At 41.3% G+C, this 23,261-nt stretch overlaps 1 protein-coding gene across 9 annotated transcripts in view; it reads left to right on the top strand.

The window, feature by feature from the left end:
• The first annotated feature begins 262 nt into the window (after positions 1–262).
• Positions 263–23,261, top strand: part of CLYBL (citramalyl-CoA lyase) — a 282,103-nt gene continuing 259,104 nt past the window's right edge. For 5 of the 9 annotated variants that reach the window (XR_008957607.1, XR_008957605.1, XR_008957600.1 and 2 more), the window contains exon 1: positions 291–384. Coding sequence is in view for 3 of the 9 variants with exons in the window: in XM_026493537.4 (XP_026349322.1) it covers positions 323–384 (62 nt within the window). In the remaining 6 variants the exon portion in view is untranslated. Of the gene's footprint in view, positions 385–23,261 lie in introns of all 9 variants that reach the window. The other 4 variants (XM_026493535.4, XM_026493534.3, XR_008957608.1 and 1 more) reach the window with 2 other exon arrangements.

The raw sequence follows: 23,261 nt of genomic DNA, 5'->3' as shown, positions 1-23,261 counted from the left end.
AGAAAATTTACCCTGTTCTGGTTGGGAAAACGCAAAGTCTCTCAAGAAGCACGGAGAAAACTGGATTCAGTCACCAGAAGAACCGCTCAAGAAGTGGCCATCCACTCGGAGCCCCTATTCTGCCTGCCTTGACAGCAGAGAAGTTTCTGGCAGCCCCGGCTGGGGGCGGCAACTGGTGCGTCAGGCAGGGGGCGTGGCTTGCGGGGGCCTAGGCTAGGCTGGGTTGGGATTGCGGGGGGGCGGGCCCTTGTGGGGGCGGGGCCGCAGGGGCGTGGCGAAATGAGGAAGGACGGGACTGAGGCGGGGCGCGCGCGTGGGAAAGATGGCGCTGCGTCTGCTGTGGAGAGCGCCACATGGAACGCCGGCGGCGGCGCTGCTGAGGCTGTGAGTGCAGGTCCCTAAGTCCCCCGCCACCCGGCCCGGCCTCCCCAGTCCCTGCCGGGAACCCCCCTCCGCCGTCCAGGAGCACCGCGCTCCTCCCGCGCGCCGGCTCGACCTCTGCCAAGGTCGCCGACGCCCTGCGAGGGTCGCCTCTCCGGCGCGTGCCTCCCTGTGGGAGGGTCCTTGCCTGAGCCGGGGAAATGGGTACAAACATTCGGTTTAGCAGCCCCAGAGCACACAACGAGTCTTTCCCACCGCGAACGTGCGGCCGTTTTATCAAAGGGTCCTGGAGTCAGCCTGTGAGAGGCGGCTCGCCTGCTGAGTGAGAATACTCTCCACCCGTTTGTTCAGCACAGTGGCTCCCAGACTGGTCTCAGGACCCCTTTACACGCCGCAGAATCATTGAGGACTCCGAAGAGCTTTTCTTGTATCTGTTAGTCTTTACGGTGTGAGGAACTAAAACAGAATTTTAAAAAATACTCATTTACTAATGACAAGCCCGTGACATTTTAACACATGCAGTGAAAGAGGGGCGTGGTTTTATATTTTTGAAAATCTCTTTGGTTTAATAAAGGACAGCTGGAGTTTCATCAGCTGTTCTGGAGGAAGTTTACAAAGCGATTCTGGGCTCAGGCAGACGCTGGTTGGAGAAGGGAAGACCTCTCAGACCATCTCGAAGGGTCTCAGGAACTCGCAGATATCCTCGGACCCCACTTTGAGAACCGCTGGTTTAGCAGTTGCCTGTTGGCCAACTACATCCACACACGTTATCTCAGTTGATTCCCTGACCGCCATGTGAAGAAGTCGGAAGACTTCTTTATAAAGATGAGGGAACAGGCTTAGAGAGGCTAAGTGACGCAAAGCAGAAAATGGCAGAGTTTGGTTCCAAAACCAAGTCTATGGCTCCTGGTCCAGAACGTTTTACATTTGGCTTGCTCCGTGCTTCCTGACTCACCAGTGTGACCTGCACTGGCCCCTACCCAGTCTTATGCATCTGGCTTTCCCCTTCCCTAGACTGAGCCTGGTACATGATGACCCTGGGCCCAGGGGATCACCCCTGGAACCAGAGATGCTGCTGAGGCTGTATACCCAGACCCTTCCAGAAGGTCCCTTTTCTTGCAGGCCAGTGTCTGTGGCCTATTTAAAAATGGGTCCGGTGACCACATGCAGTCACCTACTTCTAAGGCGCTTGGTACTCATCTCACAGTGCTCTTTGCCATCCTTATTAGCACACTGGCTCATTCTCCACACACTTAACAGATCCTACTAAGGCCATGGCAGTAGGCTTTCATGCTGGGTCCTTCAAGGAGCCTAGATCCTGGGTTAAATCCTCTGGGTTTCCGCCCCTTCAGAACACACAGACATGGGAGAAGTAAAGGTACCAAATGTCGACTTAGAAAAATCTGCTTATAGATGCCTTAATTTCTACCCCAGTTGGGTTGTGCTTAAGCTTCAGGCCAGTGGGCCTGCTTCTGGTGGCTTTAACTTTCTGTTTTTAGAGTATTAGCACCATTGCTGGTAGGCAGGGACCATTCCTGACTTGTCTACCGAGTCTCCAATGTCTTCCCCTGTTTAGTGCTGTCCCTGATGCTTCCCCTTCCATCCTGTCTCTGACCCTGCTGCTTTCTGTAGCCACTGCTCAATTTATGTAAATACCTGTCCCTCAAGTTGGGGGAGCATAACTCCCCACTCCTAGGGGTGCTATTGGTAGGAATATCTTTTAGGCCTTCTCCACTGACAGAGCAAAGAAATATCTGTGTGAATAGTAACCCATGCATATATTATAAATACATATTTTTTTTTTTACGTAAGCTCCCCCCAAGGTGGGGCTTGAACTCACGGCCCTGAGATTAAGAGTCACATGCTCTATAGACAGAGCCAGCCAAGTGCCCTAAATATTTCCATATATAACCACTGTGTCTATAGTAGGCTAAACATGAGTTCATATAACCTCCAATTCTAATTCATTACCACATGGATCATTCTAGCCGCCTCCCCTTTGCTTATTAATAAATTTTTACTACTACAGTCAGAAAACCTGGCCTTTCCCCGCACCACCACCAAAAAAAGAAAAGAAACCTGACTCCCACCATCCACCATCCAATTTCAGCATACACAAATAGTGGCATTTGAATTGTTAGACCATACTCTATGGGGAAAAAACTATCAATTAAAGTACAGTGTTTATATGCGGTTCCTGTTCCTTTAATAGGCTCCACTCATTTCCTTAGTTATTTAGGTCGGTGCCTTTTCCTCCCATCCCCTTCAGTGAGGTGGTTTCATACATCTGTGATACAGATAGAGTCCCTTGTCACAGTCTGCATTCTTTCCTGAGACCTCCCTACCTCCCACATTAATTTTTTTAATTGCATATATTAAAGTTCACTCTTTTTGTTATAAAATTCTATGGATTTTGACAAATGCGTAATATTATGTATCTACCATTACAGTATTATACAGAATTGTTTTAGTTCCCTAAAAATCCCCTGTGCTTCATCTATTCATCCATCCTGCTTCCCCCCAAACTCCTGGCAAGCACTGATCATGTTCGTCTCTAAAGTTTTGCCTTTTCCAGAATGTCATATAATTGGAGTCATATATAGTCATATAGTCCCTTTAGACAGTGTTCCTTCACTTAGCAATGTGCATTAAGTTTCCTCTATGTCTTTATCATGGCTTTTAACTCATTTTCTTTTGTTCCTGAATATTCTATTTTAGAGATGTTTCATAATCTGTTTATCTGTTCACGTACTGAGGGACATTTTAGTTGCTTCTGTTAAGGTTTAATAAAGCTGCTCTAAACATTCTTGTGCAGGTTTTCTGTGTGCATAAGTTTTCAAATTAATTGGGTAAATACCTAGGAGTATGATTATGTGGTAAAAGTACAAATTGGGTTTTGTAAAAAACTACCACACTGTGTTCCAAAGTGCTGTGCCATTTTGCATTCCCATCGTCAATGAAAGTTCCTGTTGCTGTGCATCCTTGCCAGCATTTAGTATTGTCAATTAAAAAAATTTGTTTAGTCATTCTAATAGGTGTGTAGTGGGATCTGTCTGTTGTTGTTTTAATGTTAATTTGTTTTAACTTGAAATTCCCTGGTGTCAACTGATGTTGAGCATCTGGTCGTATATTTATTTGCCATTTGTGTATCTTTGGTGAGCTGTCTATTTAGATCTTCTGCCTATTTCTTGGGTTGTTTTCTTACTGTTGAGTTTTAAATATTTTTTGCATATTTTAGATATAAGTCTTTTATAAGATGTATGTTTTACAAGTGTTTTCTCCCAGTCTGTGACTAGTCTTTTCATTCTCTTAACAGTATCTTTCACAGAGCAGAAGTTTTTTATTTTAATGAAGTCACCCTTATTGATTTTTTTTCATGGACCATGCTTTTGCCTGTTTTTTTTTTTTTTTTTTTTTTTAAGATTTACTTTGAGAGAGGGTAGGGGAGAGGGAGAGAATCCTCAAGCAGACTCCCTGCTGAGCACAGAGCCTGAAGCCAGGCTAGATTCCAGGACCCTGAGATCAATACCTGAGCTGAAACCGAGAGTTGGACACTTAACCAGCTGAGCCACCCAGGCGCCCTTGCTTTTGCTGATATATTTAAGAACTCATTGCCAAATTGAAAGTCACATAGATTTTCTCCTGTATTTCCTTCTAGAAGTTCTACAGTATTATATTTTATACTTAGGTCTATGATCCATTGTCAGTTGTTTTTGTTTTTTTGGTAATGAATGGATATTGGATTTTGTCAAGTTCTTTTTCTGCATCAATTGATATGATCGTATGATTTTCCTTGTTTAACCTGTTGATGTGGCAGATTACATTAGTTGATTTTTTGAATGTCAAACCAGCATCGTATACCTGGAATAAATCCTACTTGGTCGTGGTGTGTAATTCTTTTTATACATTGTTGGATTTGATTTGCTAGTATTTTCTTGAGGGTTTTCCTTCTATGTTCATGAGAGACAGTGGTCTGTAGTTTTCCTTTTATGTGGTGTGTTTATTGAGTATTGGTTTCTGTGTGTCTCATGTCTTTTTTGTTCCTCCTGTTCCTTCCTTACTGCTCTCTTATGCATTAAGTGAATATTTTAAATCTCTTTAATTATTTTTAACTATTTTTTTACTTTTTTAATTGTATTTTTAAAGGGTTTTTTTAGTAGTTACTGTAGGGCTTATCATGCACATTTTTTTTTAAAGAATTGCGGTAAAATAGGGGCGCATGGGTGGCTCAGTTGTTAAACGTCTGCCTTAGGCTCAGGTCATGATCCCAGGGTCCTGGGATTGAGCCCCACATCAGGCCCCCTGCTCAGCGGGAAGCCTGCTTCTCCCTCTCTTCCTGCTTGTGTTCCCTCTCTCGCTGTCTGTCAAATAAATAAATAAAATCTTAAAAAAAAAAAAAAGAATTGTGGTAAAACAAAATATATGTAACATAAGCTTTGTTATTTTAACCATTCTAAGTGTACGGCTTAGTGGTATTATCACATTCACACTGTTGTGCAACTATTATCACTATCTATTTCCAAATTTTGTTCATCACTCCAAACAGAAACTCTGTACCCATTGAGCAATAACTCCTCCTCAGCACCTGGTAATCTCTAATCTAGCTTTCTGTCTCTCTGAATTTTCTTATTCTAGATATTTCATGTAAGTGGAATCATGTAATTTTTGTTCTTTTGTTTCTGGCTTATTTCACTTTGCATAATATTTCAAGAATCATTCATATTGTAGCATGTATCAGAATTTCATTCCTTTCTATGGTTCTATAACATTCCATTGTATTATTACCATATCCATCCTAACTTATCAGAATCTACTTTTGCTTCATACTAACTTAATACCAGAAGATAGAGAAATGTTCCTTCTATATAGTACTATTTCCTTTCCTTTTCTTCTTCTTCTTCTTTTTTTTTTTTTTTTAAGATTTATTTATTGATGAGAGAGAGAGAGTGAGCATGTGCAGAGAGGGAGCAGAGGGAGAAGGAGAGAATCTTAAGCTGACTCCTGGCTGAGTGGTATTATAGTTAAACATATTATATTTATATGTTACAAACCCAGTATATACATTGTTGTAGCTTTACTTATATAATTTTGTGTCTTATTTATTTTATTTTATGTTATGTTATTTTATGTTATTTTATTTTATTATTTTATTTTTGAAGTAGGCTTCACACCTAGTGTGGGGCTTAAACTCGCGACCTTGAGATTGAGTGGCATATTCTTACTGAGCCAGCCAAGTGCCCCAATTTTATGTCTTTTAAAGAAACTTGGAGAAGGAGATGCAAGTACACACACGCACTTCATAGTAATTTGCTATAGTTACCTTCTTTTTTTTTTTTTTTTAAGATTTAATTTATTTATTCGACAGAGATAGAGACAGCCAGCGAGAGAGGGAACACAAGCAGGGGGAGTGGGAGAGGAAGAAGCAGGCTCATAGCAGAGGAGCCTGATGTGGGGCTCGATCCCATAACGCCGGGATCACGCCCTGAGCCGAAGGCAGCCGCTTAACCGCTGTGCCACCCAGGCGCCCCACTATAGTTACCTTCTTATTTACTATTTATGGTTCCCTTCATTTGTTCTTGTTGATTTGAGTCACCATCTGGTGCCATTTTTTTTTTTTAGCCTAGTACATTTTTGCTCTCACTCGTCTGCTTTGTGTTGCTATTGGTAAATACATTACATTTCCGTATGTTATAGACCTAACAACACAATTATATAATTTTCTTTTATATAGTTTCTTTTTAAAGGAGCAGGCATATGCATTTACACTTAATTACTTTACTACAGTTCTGTGTGTGTGTGCGAGTGTGTGTGCACGCGCTTGTATGTGTGTGAATTTGAATTACTGTCTGGGATTACTTTCAGCCTGAAGAACTTCCTTTAGTATTTCTCGTAAGGTGGGTTTTCTGCTAGCAAAAGCACTACACATGTATGTGGCCTTTTAGAATCCCAGGAATATGTTAGAGCTTTTCAAAACTGCCTATGGACATTTCATTTTCCAGCTTTCCTTTTTTAAAAAAAATTATTTAAGTTTCAGCTGTACAGCTTTATAACTTGACGTCTGCATACACTACAAAGCGATTACCACCACAAGTCTGGTTACCATCCATCACCCTACAGTTGCCCTCTTCACCCATTTTACCAATCCCTGCACCCCCTTAACCCATAACCACTAGTCTGTTCTTTGTATGAGATTATTTTTGTTTTGTTTGTTCCTTTCTTTTGCTTTTTAGATTCCGCATATGAGTAAGGTCTTATGGTATTTGTCTTTATCCACCTGACTTATTTTTTGCTTGACATAATACCCTCAAGATCCATCCATGTTGTTGCAGATGGCAAGATTTTCATTCTCTTTTATGGCTGAGTATGGCTTCATTGTATAAATATAACACATCTTTATCCATTCATCTATTGATGATGGACATTTTATTTCTAATTCTTGGCTACTGTAAACTGTGCTGCAGTGAACGTAACAATAAACAGCGGTGTCTATGTCTTTTAAACTAAAGTTTTCCTATTCTTTGGATAAGAATAGCTGAAATAGAATAGCTGGCTCATATGGTAGTTCTACTCTTAATTTTTTGAGGAACCTCCATTCTGTTTTCCAGTGGCTATACTGGTTTACAATTCCACCAACAATGTGTGAGGGTTCCCTTTTCTCTACATCCTTTCCAACACTTGTTATTTTTTTGTCTTTTTGATAATAGCCATTTTTACAGGTATTAGGTGATATTTCATTTTGGTTTTGAGCTGCGCTTCCCTAGTAATTAGTGATATTGAGCATCTTTTCACGTGCCTGTTGGCCATCTGGATATATTCTTTGGAGAAATGGCTATTCAGATCCTCTCCCCATTTCTTAATCAGGTTGTTTTTTGTTGTTGTTGAGTTGGATTAATTCCTTTTATATATTTTGGATATTAACCCCTTATTGGATATATGGTTTGCAGATATTTTTTCCCATTTGGTAGGTTGCCTTTTCATTTTCCTGAAGGTTTCTTTTGTTGTGCTGAAGCTTTTTACTTTGATGTAGTGCCATTTATTTAGTTTTGCTTTTATTTTTCTTGCCTTTGAAGTCCGATTCACAAAGATGGATCAGTTGCTAAGACTGATGTCAAAGACTTTACCACCTATGTTTTCTCCTGAGAATTTTTTGGTTTCAGGTCTTTCATTCAAGTTTTTAATCCATTTTGAGTTAATTTTTGTGTATGGAGTAATATAGTGGACTAGTTTTATTCTTCTGCATGTGGCTATCCAGTTTCCCCAACACTATTTATTGAAGAGACTGTATATTCTTGGCTCCACCTTTTCCTTTTAAGCTTTTGGTTAGCCTGTTGTTTGCCCTGTTATCTGCCATTTCAGGTAGTGGTGATATTAAATAATTACTTCTGATTTGACAAATACTCTCAGGGAAAATGCCTTGCCCACTGTTCAGGCTCTGAGCCAGGTGAGCCTCGCAAGTGGGGTTCTCCAGGGAACTACCAGATAGGTCAAATAGTGTCAGTTCTCTGTAGATCGTGCTTTGAAAGAGCTCCCACCTTGCCTTACTTTCTCCAGTGGCTGCCCAGCTGCTGGTTTTAGATGGTGATTGTGGCTGTTTTCAAGACTTCGTCTGAACTGGGAAGAGGGAGCGGGTAAGTTAAAAAACCCCACATAGTTTATGTTCTTACCAAGATTCATCCATGTTTTTTGAAGAAATGCTCTCAGATTGCTGCAAGCCGTTGGTTCATTTCTAGAGTTCTAAAGTTGATTTTGACAATTTTTGCCATTATTGTCATTGCTTTTATGGAGGATTGAATTTTGAAGGTCCTTTCTCTGCAGTTTTGCTGAAGTCACCCCTGCTTAGAATTTTGATCAAGAATGGATTCGAGGGACGCCTGGGTGGCTCAGTTGGTTAAGCATCTGCCTTCGCCTCAGGTCATGATCCTGGAATCCCGAGATTGAGCCCCACAGTGGACTCTCTGCTCAGTGGAGAGACTGCTTCTCCCTCTCCCTCTGCCTGCCACTCCACCTGCTTGTGCTCTTTCTCTCTCTGTCAAATAAATAAATAAATAAAATCTTTAAAAAAAAAAAAAAGAATGGATTTGAGTGTATAAAATGTTTTTTTCAGTATCTATTGTGATCCTGTGGCTTTTCTTCTTTAGTGTGTTAATATGATGAATTGGATTGATTTTTAAAGTTAAGCTAACATTGCGTTCCTGGAATAAACTCTACTTGATCATGATGTATGGCTTTTTTTTTTTTTAAGATTTTATTTATTTATTTGACAGAGAGAGACAGCAAGAGAGGGAACACAAGCAAGGGGAGTGGGAGAGGGAGAAGCAGGCTTCCCGCCAAGCAGGGAGCCCGATGCAAGACTCGATCCCAGGACCCTGGGCAGGCGCTTAACGGCTGAGCCACCCAGGTGCCCCATGTATGACTTTTTTTTAAAAGATTTTATTTATGTGTTTGAGAGAGAGAGCAAGGGCCAGGGCAGAGGGAGAGGGAGAAACAGACTCCCTGCTGAGTGAGGAGCCTGAAGTGGAGCTCCATCCCAGAACACTGAGGTCATGACCTGAGCCAAAGTCAAATGCTTAACTGACTGAGCCACCCAAGTGCCTCCTGATGTATTATTTTTATATATTGTTGAATTGAATCTGTCAACATTTTGTTAAAGTTATTTGCATCTGTGCTCATAAAGAACATTAGCCTGTATATAATTTTGTTTTGTTTGGGGTTTTTTTGTTTTTTGTTTTTTTTTTTTTTTGTACTGTCTTGTTCTGAGTTTGGTATGGGGATAATAGTGGCCACATAGAATTCACTGGAGAGTGTTCTCTTCTATTTTCTAGAATGGTTAGTGCGAATTGGCAGTATTTTTACTTAAATGTTTATGCCTGGAGTTTTCTTTGTAGAAAAATTTTACACTGCAAATTCAGTTTCTTTAATAGATATAAGGCTACTCAGGTATCCAGTTCTTCTTGAGTGAGCCTTGGTCATTTGTGTCTTTCAAGGAATTTGTCCTCTTCATCTAAGTTGTCAGATTCACAGACATAGAGTTGTTCATGATAGTCCCTTATCCTTTTTCTTACAGCTTTATGAGGTATAATTTGTATGTCATAAAATTCATCTTTTGTAAGTGAAATAATCTTTAGTAAATTCATAGACTTGTGCATCCATCACCACAGTCCAGTGTTAGATTACCCCCCAAATTTCCATCATCCCCAAAATTCCCTCAAGCCCATTTGCAGTTAGCCCTTACTCCCACTGCTGGTCCTAGCATCCTTTTAATGGTCATACTGTCAGTAGTCATGTGCCTTCTTTCCCTGATATTTGTAATTTTTTTCCTCTTATTTTCATTTGACTGGTCTGTCTAGAGTTTTGTTAGTTTTATTGATCTTCTTAAAGAACCATCTCTTAGTTTTATTGATTTTTCCCCCTAATTTCTGTTTCGTTGATTTATGTTCCTATCTTTATTATTTCCTATCTTAAGCTTACTTTGGGTTTAATTTGCCTTTTTTCTTGTTTCTTAAGGTAGAAATTTAGACCTTTCTAGCTTTTTAATATGAGTGTTTAATAATAAATTGCCCTCTAAGGCTTGTTTTAACTACCTCTAGCAAACTATAAGGGTTTTCTGAAACCTATACTACTTTTCACTTCTTATCTTGATGCTCTTTTTTCTAAAGTAGTTAGTAATAAAACTCTTAAAGGAACTACCTCTTCCTTTGCAGTATCAGGTTAGAGAGGAACCTGGTATGGAAAAAAATAGGTGAAGACGGTTTGGAGAGGGACAGATACAAACTAAGCATCTGAGACTGGGTAAGCAAGAAGGAACAGTATGTGAGGAAGCAGCAGGGTTGTGTAAGTAGCTGAGGGAGCTTTGATGGGGTTATCTGTCAGAGGTCCCAGTAGTCCCTTTTGTAGAATTGGCCTTAGTTTTGAAGATTTTTAAGATTGTGGTGACAACCACTGTTGTCCCTCTATACTGCTGTGAGGCCATTAAAGAAAGAAGGGAGGGAAGGAATTAAAAGGAAGTATGGAAAGGGGAGAATTGAGGGGAAAGACTCTAGGGCAAAGAAGAACAGAAGCAGTGAGAGAGAAAGGGGAGAAACCTTTATAGAAAAAATGCTAAAAAGCAGGCAGGGATTAAAAAGGACTGAGAAATTTTAAAGTGATCATTTTGAAAAGAACTCAGAGTAAGAATGAGTATGTGTACTTTGCCACTTGAAGTGTTATTAATAGGTCAATGTGGAATGTTAGTTATTTTAAAATGTTTATTGGCATCGTTAGAAATTGACTTGCCCAGGTGCATGGTGACAAGCTAAAAGGGGATGCTGTAAACAAAAATTATGTTTTGGGTTGTAATGCAGAAAGTAACTTTAAGTGGTCCAGAGAGTCAAGGGACCAACCATTTCAGCTTGCCCAGGACTATCCTGGTTTTAGCACTGAAAGTCCGACATTCCAGGAGGCCTCTCTGTTTCAGGCAAAGCAGGATAGTTATTCACTCTAGACATAGAGAAGTGAAGGGCTGAAGGATGAAGTGAAGATGATCAAAGATGGAAGACTAGAAGTTCAAGAATTGGAGCTAAAGACTTCCCAGAATGGCCTCCTTAAAGAATGGAATGGAACAGAATATTCAAACTGTTTTAATGGAGAAAGAAGGGCCTCTTTTGGAGGCTGAGAGAAGTGAAAGAGGGAGGAGGCTCTGAGGATATAGGAAATACCATGAGGGAGTGCACTGATGAGGAGTAGCCTGGGAGCAGGGGATGTGTCCTCAGCCTGGATAGAGGAGCTGGTGGGAAATGAGGTATTCCAGAGCAAAAAATAGTGGGCGGTAGCCAGGCTGGTTAGCAAGAACTAAAAGTGGAGGCTAGGCCTGAATTGGAAGATGCACATGTGCATGGGTGGTACCTGCTGGAGAAGACGTCCCTGCAAAGGGAAATTCCCAGCAAGGGGCTGTTTGTTAAAAGCAAGGCTGTGCTAAGTCTACTCAATAGCATAGCCTTTGCTTGTGCATCTATTCCAGCTGTGTAGGGCTTCTGCTCCCATTGTACTGTTTCTCTGTCATAGAGTTTTGCTGTGAACTAGAACCATCTGTGTGGGTGCAGGCCAGGAGAAAGGACATTGGGTAACCCATATGGTTTCTATGGGAGAGGCCAAGGAGTAGAGGAAAAGCTGGAACCTGAAGATGAATTCTTAACTGAAAACCCATTACCCTCTAAGCTCTTCACCCTGTGGATCCAACTCCCCTATAGAGGAGACAGTTTCACCACACGTGGTTTTCTTTACACCCCTCTGAATAACTGTGGCCACCAAAGTCTCTGCCTCTTAAGGAACTCTCCCAAGTGCCCCTATTTTGCAGAATGTTTGAGAGGTGTGCGCACTTAATGATTCTAGAAATGCTCCATGGTGGTATGTTAAGGGTGGAGTAGTCTCTGAAGTTACATATATGTGCTTGGTTGTGGATGAGCCTGGTGGAAGACATCATACATGGTCAGTGAGATCACATCCACAGAGTGACTGGCACCGCTCAGCATCTGCACTTCATTGAAGTGCTTACTTTCTCCAATTACAGCTTTACAACAGCCAGGGTCTGATTGATGTAATTTCTAAGAACAGCTTTTGGTCCCAGTTTCCCTTAACTGACTGTTGTGGTGGCTGCTCTGTAGGAGCTGCTATTTTATGTGTGACTCCCTGTGAGGAAGTCCGCAGATGGATGTGGCTAAAATTTTAGAAAGTCAAGGAGAAGAAAGCTGGGCTCCTTGGGGAGTGGTTATTGGTGGGTTTGATAAATATTCTTAAGATTGGAAGAATTGTTAATTGTAAAAACAATATGCTTTTGTGCCTCTGAATGCAGCTGAAGCTGTGTTCTACTGTTGTATTTTGCTTTGTTATTCCTCTGTACATTGCTCATGATCTCGCCGGTTAAGTTTAGAATTTTATTAGTTAATAAAAAAAAATCAAGGAAATAAATGTTTATGTTTTCATATAGGTCACTTGGGTATGAGTTTAAAACCATTATAATTAAAACAGGTTTAATTTATTTCATGTTGTTATTTGAGTGTTTTATTTATGGCTTATCAATTAAATAACTCATTTGAATGCCGTAGATAATAAATGGGCTCCAGAATTTCGACTCATTCCTTCCTTACCTCCTTCTCTCCCGCCTTCCTTCCTTTCTTTTTCTCTACCTTCTCTCCCTCCTGTCTTCCCTTCTTTCCTTTTCCCACTATAAGCCAGTTTTAAGGTGGCCTTTTGTTTAGTTGCTTTGATTTTATATTTTGGTTAAATTTTAGGATGTTAACCTAATCTTGAAGCGTTGATATTCACTATTGTTCTATGACTCTGTCACATATATATTTGTATATATGTAATTCCAGTTATCCATTTAAACTATTTCCAAGTTTTCTGTCTTGGGAAATGCAAAGATTAATGTTCCTACACCCCAATCTCTGTAGTTACTCTTACTCATGTACTTGGAGATAAATTTTTGTATGTGAACTTGCTGGGTCAAAGAGTATGGACTTTTAAGTCTTTTGATGCCTGTTTTCAGATCACCCTCCAAAAAGATGAAAGATACCTGGATTGCAGTATGCCCTTTGGAGGCTCATCTGCTCATTTTCCTTGGCATCAGCAGGCCCATGCACAGTAAAGTAAGCACAGACTGTCTTGCTGGTCACACAGCTGGCAGCGCCAGGCCTAGAAAGAACCCCATCCCCTGTCAGTCAGGGGTGGCTTTTCTCTCTGGTGTTGGCTGTCACACTGACCTTGCTTGTAGGTGTTTCTGTAAACAGCTATGAAATTTACCTCCTCTGCAAGTTCTCTTTTGAGTTACACCATATGTAATGTCTTCCTCTTAGGCTTTTGAGATTGACAGAGGTGCTTGATTTCATAATAAAGGATTCAGAGTCAGTCTCTGTGAGAAAGTAAAAATTCTGTTTTAATAGGATGCTAGTTTGGGCAAGTTTTATTTATCTGTTTCCCTTTACTGTGTTCTGGCCCTGAAGGTAGAGTGACTATAGTATTCTGTAAGTATTTGCAGGCACTTTTCAAATATGAATATTCAGAATATGCAAATATTGGAAATTTTATCATATTAAAAAATTTTTTTAAAGATTTTATTCATTTGAGAAAGATAGCACAAGAGAGAACACGAGCAGGGGGGGAGGCGCAGAGGGAGAGGGAGAAGCAGGCTTCCCACTGAGCAGGGAGCCCAATGCAGGACTGATTTCCAGGACCCCAGGATCATGACCTGAGCCAAAGGCAGACGCTAAATCGACTGAGCCACCCAGGTGCCCCCAGATACTGGAAATTTTAGAAGACACTTTCTACTTTATTGCCCTACTTTCCACCTTCAGTAAAATTAGGGTCACAGCTTAGTGGTAGATCGTGTTCACTGTTTGAAAGTTCTACATTGCTAAAAAATTGAATTAAAAAAATAAGGGACTCTGAACCTTTAAAAAAATTTTTTATAGTTTTTTAAAATTTAAATTCAGTTAATTAACATATAATGTATTATTTGTTTCAGGGGTACAAGTCTGTTATTTGAACCTTTTAAAAGTTTATATGGTCATTTAAAAATATCATTGCACATGTACACATTGTACTGCTTTACAAGTAGTGCACACTTATTTTAAAGCACACTTGCCTTGTCTTCTTATTTAATCTCACAGTATCATTTGTGAGAAAGAGGATATGTCCTTCTTGATTTACGTTTCAAGGATGTTATTTATTTATTTTTGGCCAAATACAAAAGTTTAAGAAATTAAAATTTTAACAGCAACAAATCTGTGCCTAATGCTATTTTCACACAGAGGCACTGGAGGGCGCTCTAGCAATGGGAGATGTAAATTGTCTCCTTAAAAACCTACCTCTTACAGAAAAAATAACGGAGCTGGTTTTTCTGTCACTTAAAAAAAAATTTTTTTTAATTAAATAATCTCTATGCCTAACGTGGGGCTCGAACTCACGGCCCTGAGATCAGGAGTCATGCTGTATTGACTGAGCCAGCCACGCACTGTCACGTTTTAAGACAAATCAAAGACACATATGGCAGAGGAAATATTTCTATACTGATCTTTTCTCTTGAAAAGTTTATAAGAAACTTAAGAAGTAGCTCTGTGCCCCAGGGCTCCTTATTACTCCTCCATTGGCTCCATCCAACCAAACTGCCTCCTGGGCAGCACTCTGTCTCTGGCCTGGGACACTCTGCTCCTTCAAGTCTTTCCTCAAATGTCACCTGTGGGAGAGTTCTTTCCCTACAGCCCTATACAACATAGCAGCTCCCCCTCAATGAGATTCCACATTCTCTTCCCCCTCACCCTACCTGATGGTTTTTCCATTATGTTCATTTCCACCTGACATATTGTATGTTTATCTTTATTGTCTGTCTTTACCCCATCATCTCCTGCCCCCCAGATATTCATGAGAATAGGCACTTGTTCTGTTTATCCTGTTGCTATATACCCCATCCCTAAAACAGTGCCTGGCACATAGTAAGTGCCCAATATAAATTTGTTGAATAAGGAAAAAACAGATTTGGGGTGCCTGGGTGGCTCAGTAGGTTAAGTGTCTGACTCTTGATCTCAGCTCAGTTTTTGACCTTAGGGTCATGTGTTCAAGCCCTGTGTGGAGCATACTTAAAAACAAAAAAAAAACCAAAACAGATTTCAGAAATGAAGTATTTAAGGTGCTTCTGGAGATTAGTGCCTTTTTTAAAATTGTAAAATATATATAACATTAATTGATCTTATTTTTTAATTTTTTTAGAGATGGGGGGGGGAGATGGAGAGGGACAGAGGGAGAAGGAGAGAGAGAGAATCTTAAGCAGGCTCCACACCCAGTGTGGAGCCCACCCGACATGGGGTGCGATCTCACAACCCTGAGATCATGACCTGAGCTGAAATCAAGAGTTGGAGTCTTAATCAACTGACCCACCCAGGTACCCCCATAAATTTATCATTTTAACCATTTTTAAGTATATGGTTCAGTGGCATTAAGTACATTCACACTGTTGTACAACCAGCACTACCATCAATCTCTAGAACTTTGTTATCATCCTAGATGGAAACTCTGTACCCACTATATGATAACTTCCATTGTCTTCTGTCCTTCACCCCTACAGCTAGTGTTCTCCATTTAGTTTTTCTAAACTTTTAAAAACGATTTTATTTATTTGAGAGAGAGAGAGCACGAGCAGGGGAGGGGCAGAGGGAGAGGGAAAAGCAACCTCCCTGCTGAGCAGGGAGCCAGATGCAGGACTCCATCCCAGGACCCTGGGATCACAACCTGAGCCGAAGGCAGATGCTTAACCGACTGAGCCACCCAGGAGCCCCTTTTTAAAATTTTTTAAAAAGATTTTATCTATTTGAGAGAGAGAATGGGGGGGAGGGCAAGGGGAGAAACAGACTCCCATTGATCAGGGAGCCTGATGCGGGACTGGATCCTAAGACCCTGAGATCATGACCTGAGCCGAAGGCAGATGCTTATCTGACTGAGTCCCCCAGGTGTCCCCAGTGTTCTTTTCTGTCTCTGTGAATTTGACTATTCTATATTCTCATGTAAGTGGAGTCATGGAATATTTGTCTTTTGTGTCTGGCTAATTTCACTTAGCATAATATCCTCAAGGCCCATGTCCGTAGCATGTGTTAGAGATTCCTTTGTTTTTAAGGCTGAATAATATTTTATTTCATGTATATACCACATTTTGTTTATCCACTCATCCGCCAATGGACGTTTGGATTGTTTTCACCTTTTAGCTATTGCTAGTGCATGTTTTATGTAGAGCACGGAAATGTTTGTTTAAGCTTTCAATCTAAAGTGGATTTCTTTGGAACAGCGATAGCATCTTTAAATTATACCAGTGAGTTACAATTCACCCTTGGGTGATTTCTGCCTTCAGGAAAATACTTTTAGTTCAGATTAAAGTAGAAACTTATTTAAGCTCTGAAAGATCAGAATTGGTTTAATATCCCTATTGGTGCTATTCTTATAAATGCAAAAAAAAAAAAAAAAAGTTCACGAAATCAAAGTACTAACTCGCTGGTATAAGCAAGAAGATCCTGGATAGATACTCTGGGGTTCTAGTCCAGTGCTGATCCTGCAGTTAGCCCTTGACCTTGTTCAAGGCCCTTGTCTAAATTGAACCTTATTTTCCTCACAGTTTAAACAAGGAGGGTGGACTGGGTGCCTCCTGCCAGTTGACATTCCATAATCTAGAGAGGAATTACTGACCTAAAGTAAGAGAACTCTGGAGAATTCAGAAATATAAAATATATGGTTTTTTGAGCTTTTAGTTATTTTGGTCTGTTTCAGCTCAATTTGAACAGAGATTAAAGATAATAAAAGCTCTGCTTTCCCCAAATTTATGGGTTCAGTGTGCACTTAATTGATTTGAACTCTTTCTGCCATGTTGGGAGGTTTTTTGTTCATGTGTTGTTCATCTGTATCCTTTAGTTCTTCCAGACAGGAGGTGGCTTCGTTTTTCTCTCTCTCTGCAGCAGGGACTGCTGCCAACTGCTCTGTTCAAGCCCTTAGTTCACGTGGCTGCTGACTGCCACGGTACAGAGGGCTGTGATTTTGAAATAATTTGGGTATACTGGAAATACAGAACCTAGAAGAGTTCAGGAATAAGAAGAGGTAGATATCCTGAATTTTAGTCTAATCTGCAAGATTGACTCAGAAAAGTGGAGATGTGGTTTTTGCCTGCATTCTATCCCCCTCCACTTGTCTCCTGCCCTCCTAGTGCTTTCGCGCTAACCCCTAAACCCCTCAGTGCATGGAGCTCAGTGCCCTCAGGGCCTGCCTGTTCTAGCTCTCATAGTCCACAGCCCACCTAGTGATACTCCGTGAAGATGAGAAAACCAGCATGTGCTAATGTCATGTTTGTAACCCCTGCCAAATGCCTTCCCTGAAAAGGAGGTGGGCCACTAAAGAGAAGTTCTCTTCTACCAGGGAAGCAAATGTGGACGTAGGAGAGGCTTGTGGTGCCCTTCCTGTCCTCCAGTCTCTGGACAGGGGTCCAGGCTGTGAATTTGGGTCATCAGTGTCTCCCTGTGCTGCAGAAAAGTCAGGGATTTACCAGGTGACCTGGTAACATGCTTGAGACTGGGGAGAGGACTTACCTTTAGAAAGCTCCCCGCCCTCCTCCCAAACCATCCCTACTTACACGTGCTTTTTACTGACCTTAAGTTTCCTAAAGCTGGCTCTGATCACCCCCTTTCACAGCATAAATTCCCTGATATCCTCTAACTTTGGCTGCATGAAGTCTGGACCCCTGAATGTGGTGTGCATTTGCCTTCTCATTTAAAATCCACTTTTCTAACATCTCTCCCACTATGGCTCACCTTGCACCATTCACCAGAACTCTCACCATGCCTCACACCCACTGAACCCTCTCTCCTCTCCAATTTGCTGACCCTCTTTCTTCCACTTCTCATTTTTAGGTTCTGCCCATCCTTCAGGGCCTATCCCAAATGCTACTTCCTCCTAGAAGCCAACCTTCCGTCTCTGGTCCTCTAACACAGTAGCCATCTGTCCCTTCCCTCTGAAGCCCTCACCCCCACTAATGGCTCTTGCTACCATTTCGTCTGTTAAAGTCATCTGGGACCAAAACTCTGAGTCGTGGTTGATGCCTTCATCTCCCTTTCCCGCCCACACCCCATCTGTTGCTGGGTCTGTTGAGTTTTCCCTCTTGTCAACTCTTCCCCACTGTATTAGTTTTCTATTGCCGCTGTAACAGATTGACACAAATTTTGAGGCTTAAAATAGGACAGATTTATTATCTGACACTTCTGGAGGTCAGGAGTCTGAAATGAGTCTCAATGGGCTGAAACCAAGGTGTTGGCAAGGCTGCATTCTTTTCTGGAGGGGCTAGGGGAGAATTCATTTCCTTGTCTTTTTTTTAGCTTCTAGAGGCTGCCCTCATTCTTTGGCTCATGGACCCTTCCTTTGTCTTCAAAGCCAGCAAAGTGGGTCAAAGTCTTCTGCCACCGCCATTTTTTTTTTTTCTCTTTTTTGCTTCCTTCTTCCTCTTATAAGGTCACTTATTGGTTAAAGTGGAGCCCACCTGGATAATCCAGGCTATCCTCCACATCTCAAGGGCAGTTGATTAACAACCTTAATTTCATCTGCAGCTTTAATTCCACTTTGTCATGTAACCTAATGACTTCACGGGTTCTGAGGGTTGGGACTTGGATGTCTTTAGTGAGCCATTATTAGGCTTACCATACCCATTCTCCTAGATTCAGGTTTGAGCTTATGGCCTGTCTGTCTGAGTGGCTACCCACTTCACCTCCCTTATTGCCTTCGATGTTACACACCACCTGCATAGATATTACCATGTATATGCTGTTATCAGGACCTGCCGGGTCACTCCAAAAATATCTCTTGGATCTGTCCCTTTTTCTTTGTCTTCACTGCCACCAGCCTGGTGGTCATCTCTCATCTGCACCATTTGTGAAAAAGGTCTTTTGTATCCACTTGTACCCCTCCAAGCCATTTTTAAAAATTGAGATGAAATTCACATTACATAAAATTAACCATTCGAAAGTATACAATTTAGTACATTTACAATGTTATGCAACTATAACGTCTATCTAGTTCCAAAACATTTTCATCACACCAAAGGAAAACCTTTTATCTCTTAGCAGTCACTCCCTGTTTCCTCTTCCACCAGCCCCTGGCAGTTATTAGTCTGCTTTCTGTCAATGTGTCTACCTGCTCTGAATATTTCATATAAATCGAATCATACAATATATGGCTTTTTATGACTGGCTTCTTTCACTTAGCATGTTTTCAAGGCTCATCCATGTTGTAGCATGTATCAGTCAGTATTTCAGTATTTCTCTTTTGTGGCTGAATAGTATTCTGTTGTAGGTATATATTATATTGTTTGTTCATTCATCAGTTGATGGACATTTGGTTTGTTCTAACTTTTGGTGCTTGTGAATGGTGCTGTTATGAATATTCGTGCATAAGTATTTGAGTACCTGGTTTCATTTCTTTTAGGTATATACCTAGCTGTGGAATTGTTGGGTCATATGGTAATTCTGTGTTTAACTTTTTAAGCAACCATCAAACTGGTTTCCACAGTGGCTGCACTAGTTTACATTTCACTGGCAGTGCATGAGAGTTTCAGTTTCTCTGCATCCTTGCCAACACGTGTTACTTTCCATTGTTTTTATTGTAGCCATCCTAGTGGGTGTAAAGTGGTATCTCATTGTGGTTTCCTCCAAACCATTTTTAAATACACATATCAGTTTATTTTACTCCTCTGCTTAGCATCCTTAGAGCACCTTCCCTTAGCCCCCCAGGGCATGTCTGGTTTTGTTCCTTCTACCCCTCGTAGCTCGCCTGCTTCCACCCTTCTCACACACTCTGCTCACACCGGCATCATTGGCTTTCTCTTGCTTTTTCCAGCAAGGAAGGCAGACTGTGGGCTTTGAGGGTCAGAGGGGTTCAGACACTTCCCCCAATGTCACACAAACCCGAGCGATACCCCTGGCCCTGCCATTTACTAGCCAACTCCCTTTAGTTTTGTCATCTGTAAAAGCAGCTTGAGATATTTACCACAGAGAGTAGTTAGAATTAAATGAGATACACTGAATGCCTGGTGCCTGGCTCATAAGAATATCAGTAAACAATGGATGCGAAAAGAAAGTAAGATAAATACATAAAAGCCACCTCCTTGGGGAGGGGGACGATCATCTAAAGCATGTCCTCTCTCGTAACCCCATTGTCCTCCCTCAGAGCATCCTGTTTTTCATTACATTCACAGTTTGATGTGAATGGGTGCATTTCCCTCTTATGTTTGGTTTCATCCACTAGACTGGAAACTCCATGTTTACTCTTTCTGTCTGTGCCCAGCATAGTGCCTGACACGTAGTAGGTACTTACTAAATATTCTTGAGTGAAAAAACCACCATAGGGTCATATAAACAGAATTCATTACTCATTATTCACTTGATGTGAGAGGGTGGAAAGGCAAACTTTTTGTGTGTGGGTGTATGTATGTTTTCCTAGATTATAGATTTGTCTAAACATTCCTGCTAATTTAAGATGTCAAATCTGAAGGTTCTTTCTTGGCTTGAGTTTTTGAACACAGTCCAGGGCTGTTTTCAGATTCCTTAGTATTCTCCTTTTTGTGAAAGAGTTTTTGAAAGCATAAATGGGTGTTTTCTGCACATGTTTCTCTACATTATTTGTTTATGTAAATGAGTCGTGGGTGGAGGGCATATTTTAATGGCAGAACATGGCTTTACCTGGGCATTGAGGTATCATTGGAAGAACCCAGCCAGTCGGAGTCCATGTGGTATAAATCTCCCTCAAGCCGGTGTTTCTGTCCCAAATGCATTCTGTTTATTGCAGAATTTCTCATCTGGGGAACACACTACTTTGTTTCAACTCAGGATCAACTCAGCAACTGGAAGAAGTGTTAAAAAAAAAAAAAAAAGTCACAGGGGCGCCTGGGTGGCTCAGCCGTTAAGTGTCTGCCTTCGGCTCAGGTCATGATCCCAGGGTCCTGGGATCGAGCCCCGCATCTGGCTCCCTGCTCAGCGGGAAGCCTGCTTCTCCCTCTCCCACTCCCCTTGCTGTGTTCCCTCTCTTGCTGTCTGCTTCGGTCAAATAAATAAATAAAATCTTAAAAAAAAAAAATCGCAGTCTTTCAGTTCAGTGTAGGAATCTTAGGATCCAAAACAATATTGGCTTTTATTCTGAATTTTTTCTGTTTTTGTTTTTTCCCTGCCCCACACCATTACCCACCCCCACCCCAGATACCCTGGTTGATACTAGGGTGAAGTGTCCTTGAAGGCTTAACTTCTGGCTTTGGCTATAAACATGTATGGCCAACACTGGATTACTGACCACTGTTGGAGAAGAGCCTTCTGCTCTCGTGACTTCTCTGTTGGGAATTAGTTAAATGAACCCGCAGGCTGATAGGGGCAGAGTTCTGTTGTTGATCTGATGCCTGGTGGGCTGTACGCTCCTTGAGGACAAGGCACCATGTTTCCTTATTTCTGTCTCCATGCAGTGCCTGGGTAGAACTGCTCACCAGCAAGTTTCTGAAACCAGCTGGATGGCTCCACACATTCTGTTGTGTGTGGGAACCGCTAAGCATTAGCAACTAGTCAGTGACCAGCAATGATGAGCAGTTTTTAGGCTCCACACACATTTAATGTGCTAAATGAGGACCCCAGGCATCAGCTGAAGAAATGACTTTTAAAGATAGAAACAGGACTGTTGACACAGGTGCATTTTACTAATTAGTGTACTGTTTTTGAGGCATAGTAAAAATGTTAGTATTTCCAGGATTATTGTTAATGAGGGATAAAAAACTTATCTTTGTCTTCACAACCATATGGCTTACTGCTTGATGTGGTTTTCTTTCTGTGGGCTTTTTTTTTTTTAATTTGGCTTTTATTTTAGTAAGGACAAAACCATTTTCTTGCAGGAAGCATTCATTTTATTCTGCAGGTAAATGGGTCAAGTATTTACTTCGTAGAACATTTCTTTATAGCACGAAATTCTAGAACATATTGATGGTGTTCTTTTTAAGGAAGAGGTACTTATAACACATTTCTTTTTATTATTTAGTCATTCATTTATACATTCTCCTGAAAAGGATGAGAACTATGCCTCTACTAAGTTCTAGGCGGCTCCTAAAATGAGGAAGGGAAGAAAATTTCCCACGGGTTTTTTCCATGCCAGGTACCTGAAGGTGCTTTATTTGGCACATCTTTTGTAAGGTATATGTGTAGTCTAAGGTGCCTGGGTCAGGGAATGAGACTGTAAAAGTACAATTCTACCACTATTACATTTTATTCTTTGAATAGCCAACATAGTGCTGTGGCCTAGGGTAGGTACTTAGTAAATGTTGAGTAAACTGAATGTGGCATGGGAAGTGGCAAAGCAGAGGCAGGAGTGACTTTCAGAGGGCATGGGGACTATTCCCAGGGAAGCTGACCTCTGAGCAGATTTGGAAGGATGACAGGAGAGGGAAGGGCATTCCTGGATGAGGGAACTGCGTGTGTGAAGGCACAGCAGGGGAGTTAGGAGGGGGTTGTTGTGTAGTGGGGGTGCCTAGCGGCAGGAGGGCTGGGCATGAAGCTGAGCAGGGGGCTTGGGGCCACATGGCAAAGGGGCTCCAAAGCCAGCCCAGGATTTCAGATTTACATCCTGTTGGCAACAGTGAGGCAGTGGAGATGTTTACTCTTTCTCAGCCTCCATCAAGTTAGGGCTTCGCGCTGAACTGTGATCTAGGTTGTAGTCCCTTGTCATGTCAACCTCTTGTCTCTTTTCTTTTAATTACACCCAGAATGTGCTGGGAAAACTAGGTGGAATAGAGAAAAAGGGATGAAATTGTAGCCTATGGGGCAAGCTAGTTCATCCTTTCCATCGAATGCACTTACTACATTTAAATTCTTCTAGTTATTTGGAGGCTTCAGGTGACTTTGTTTCTCTGAATACTACACACTTAGTTTCCTACATCTGCTGTTAATTTCTTAAGCGACTTTAATGAGAAACTTCAAACAGTTTAAATGTCAATTACCAAAAAAGTGAGGTTTTCAAATTCCAGTAATCTGTCCATATTGGTCAGTGGAACATAATCCCAGGTGGATGTAATTTAAGACAGATGACATTCCAGAGCTTCCCTGGCAAAGAGCTTATATATCTTTGGGACTAGCAGGCAGGCCTTGGTGTTGCTACACTTGGCAGGACTGCCCACAGTTCTGGCTTATCTGGCGTAGGCTCTGTGTTCAACGCTTTCAGTTTGTTGCATTCGCTCTGGCTCTGTGTTTTGTCTGGTGCTTTTGAATCTGGGAAGACCCCAGAGCTACTATGTACATAAAAATAGGTTGAGAATATGGTAACTGTAGTAATTCCAATTTTTAATCTTACAGTTTTGAGAG

Source organism: Ursus arctos, unplaced genomic scaffold, assembly GCF_023065955.2.
Source record: "Ursus arctos isolate Adak ecotype North America unplaced genomic scaffold, UrsArc2.0 scaffold_10, whole genome shotgun sequence".
Classification (NCBI taxonomy): Eukaryota; Metazoa; Chordata; class Mammalia; order Carnivora; family Ursidae; genus Ursus; species Ursus arctos.
This window is presented reverse-complemented; position numbering and strand designations above follow the sequence as displayed.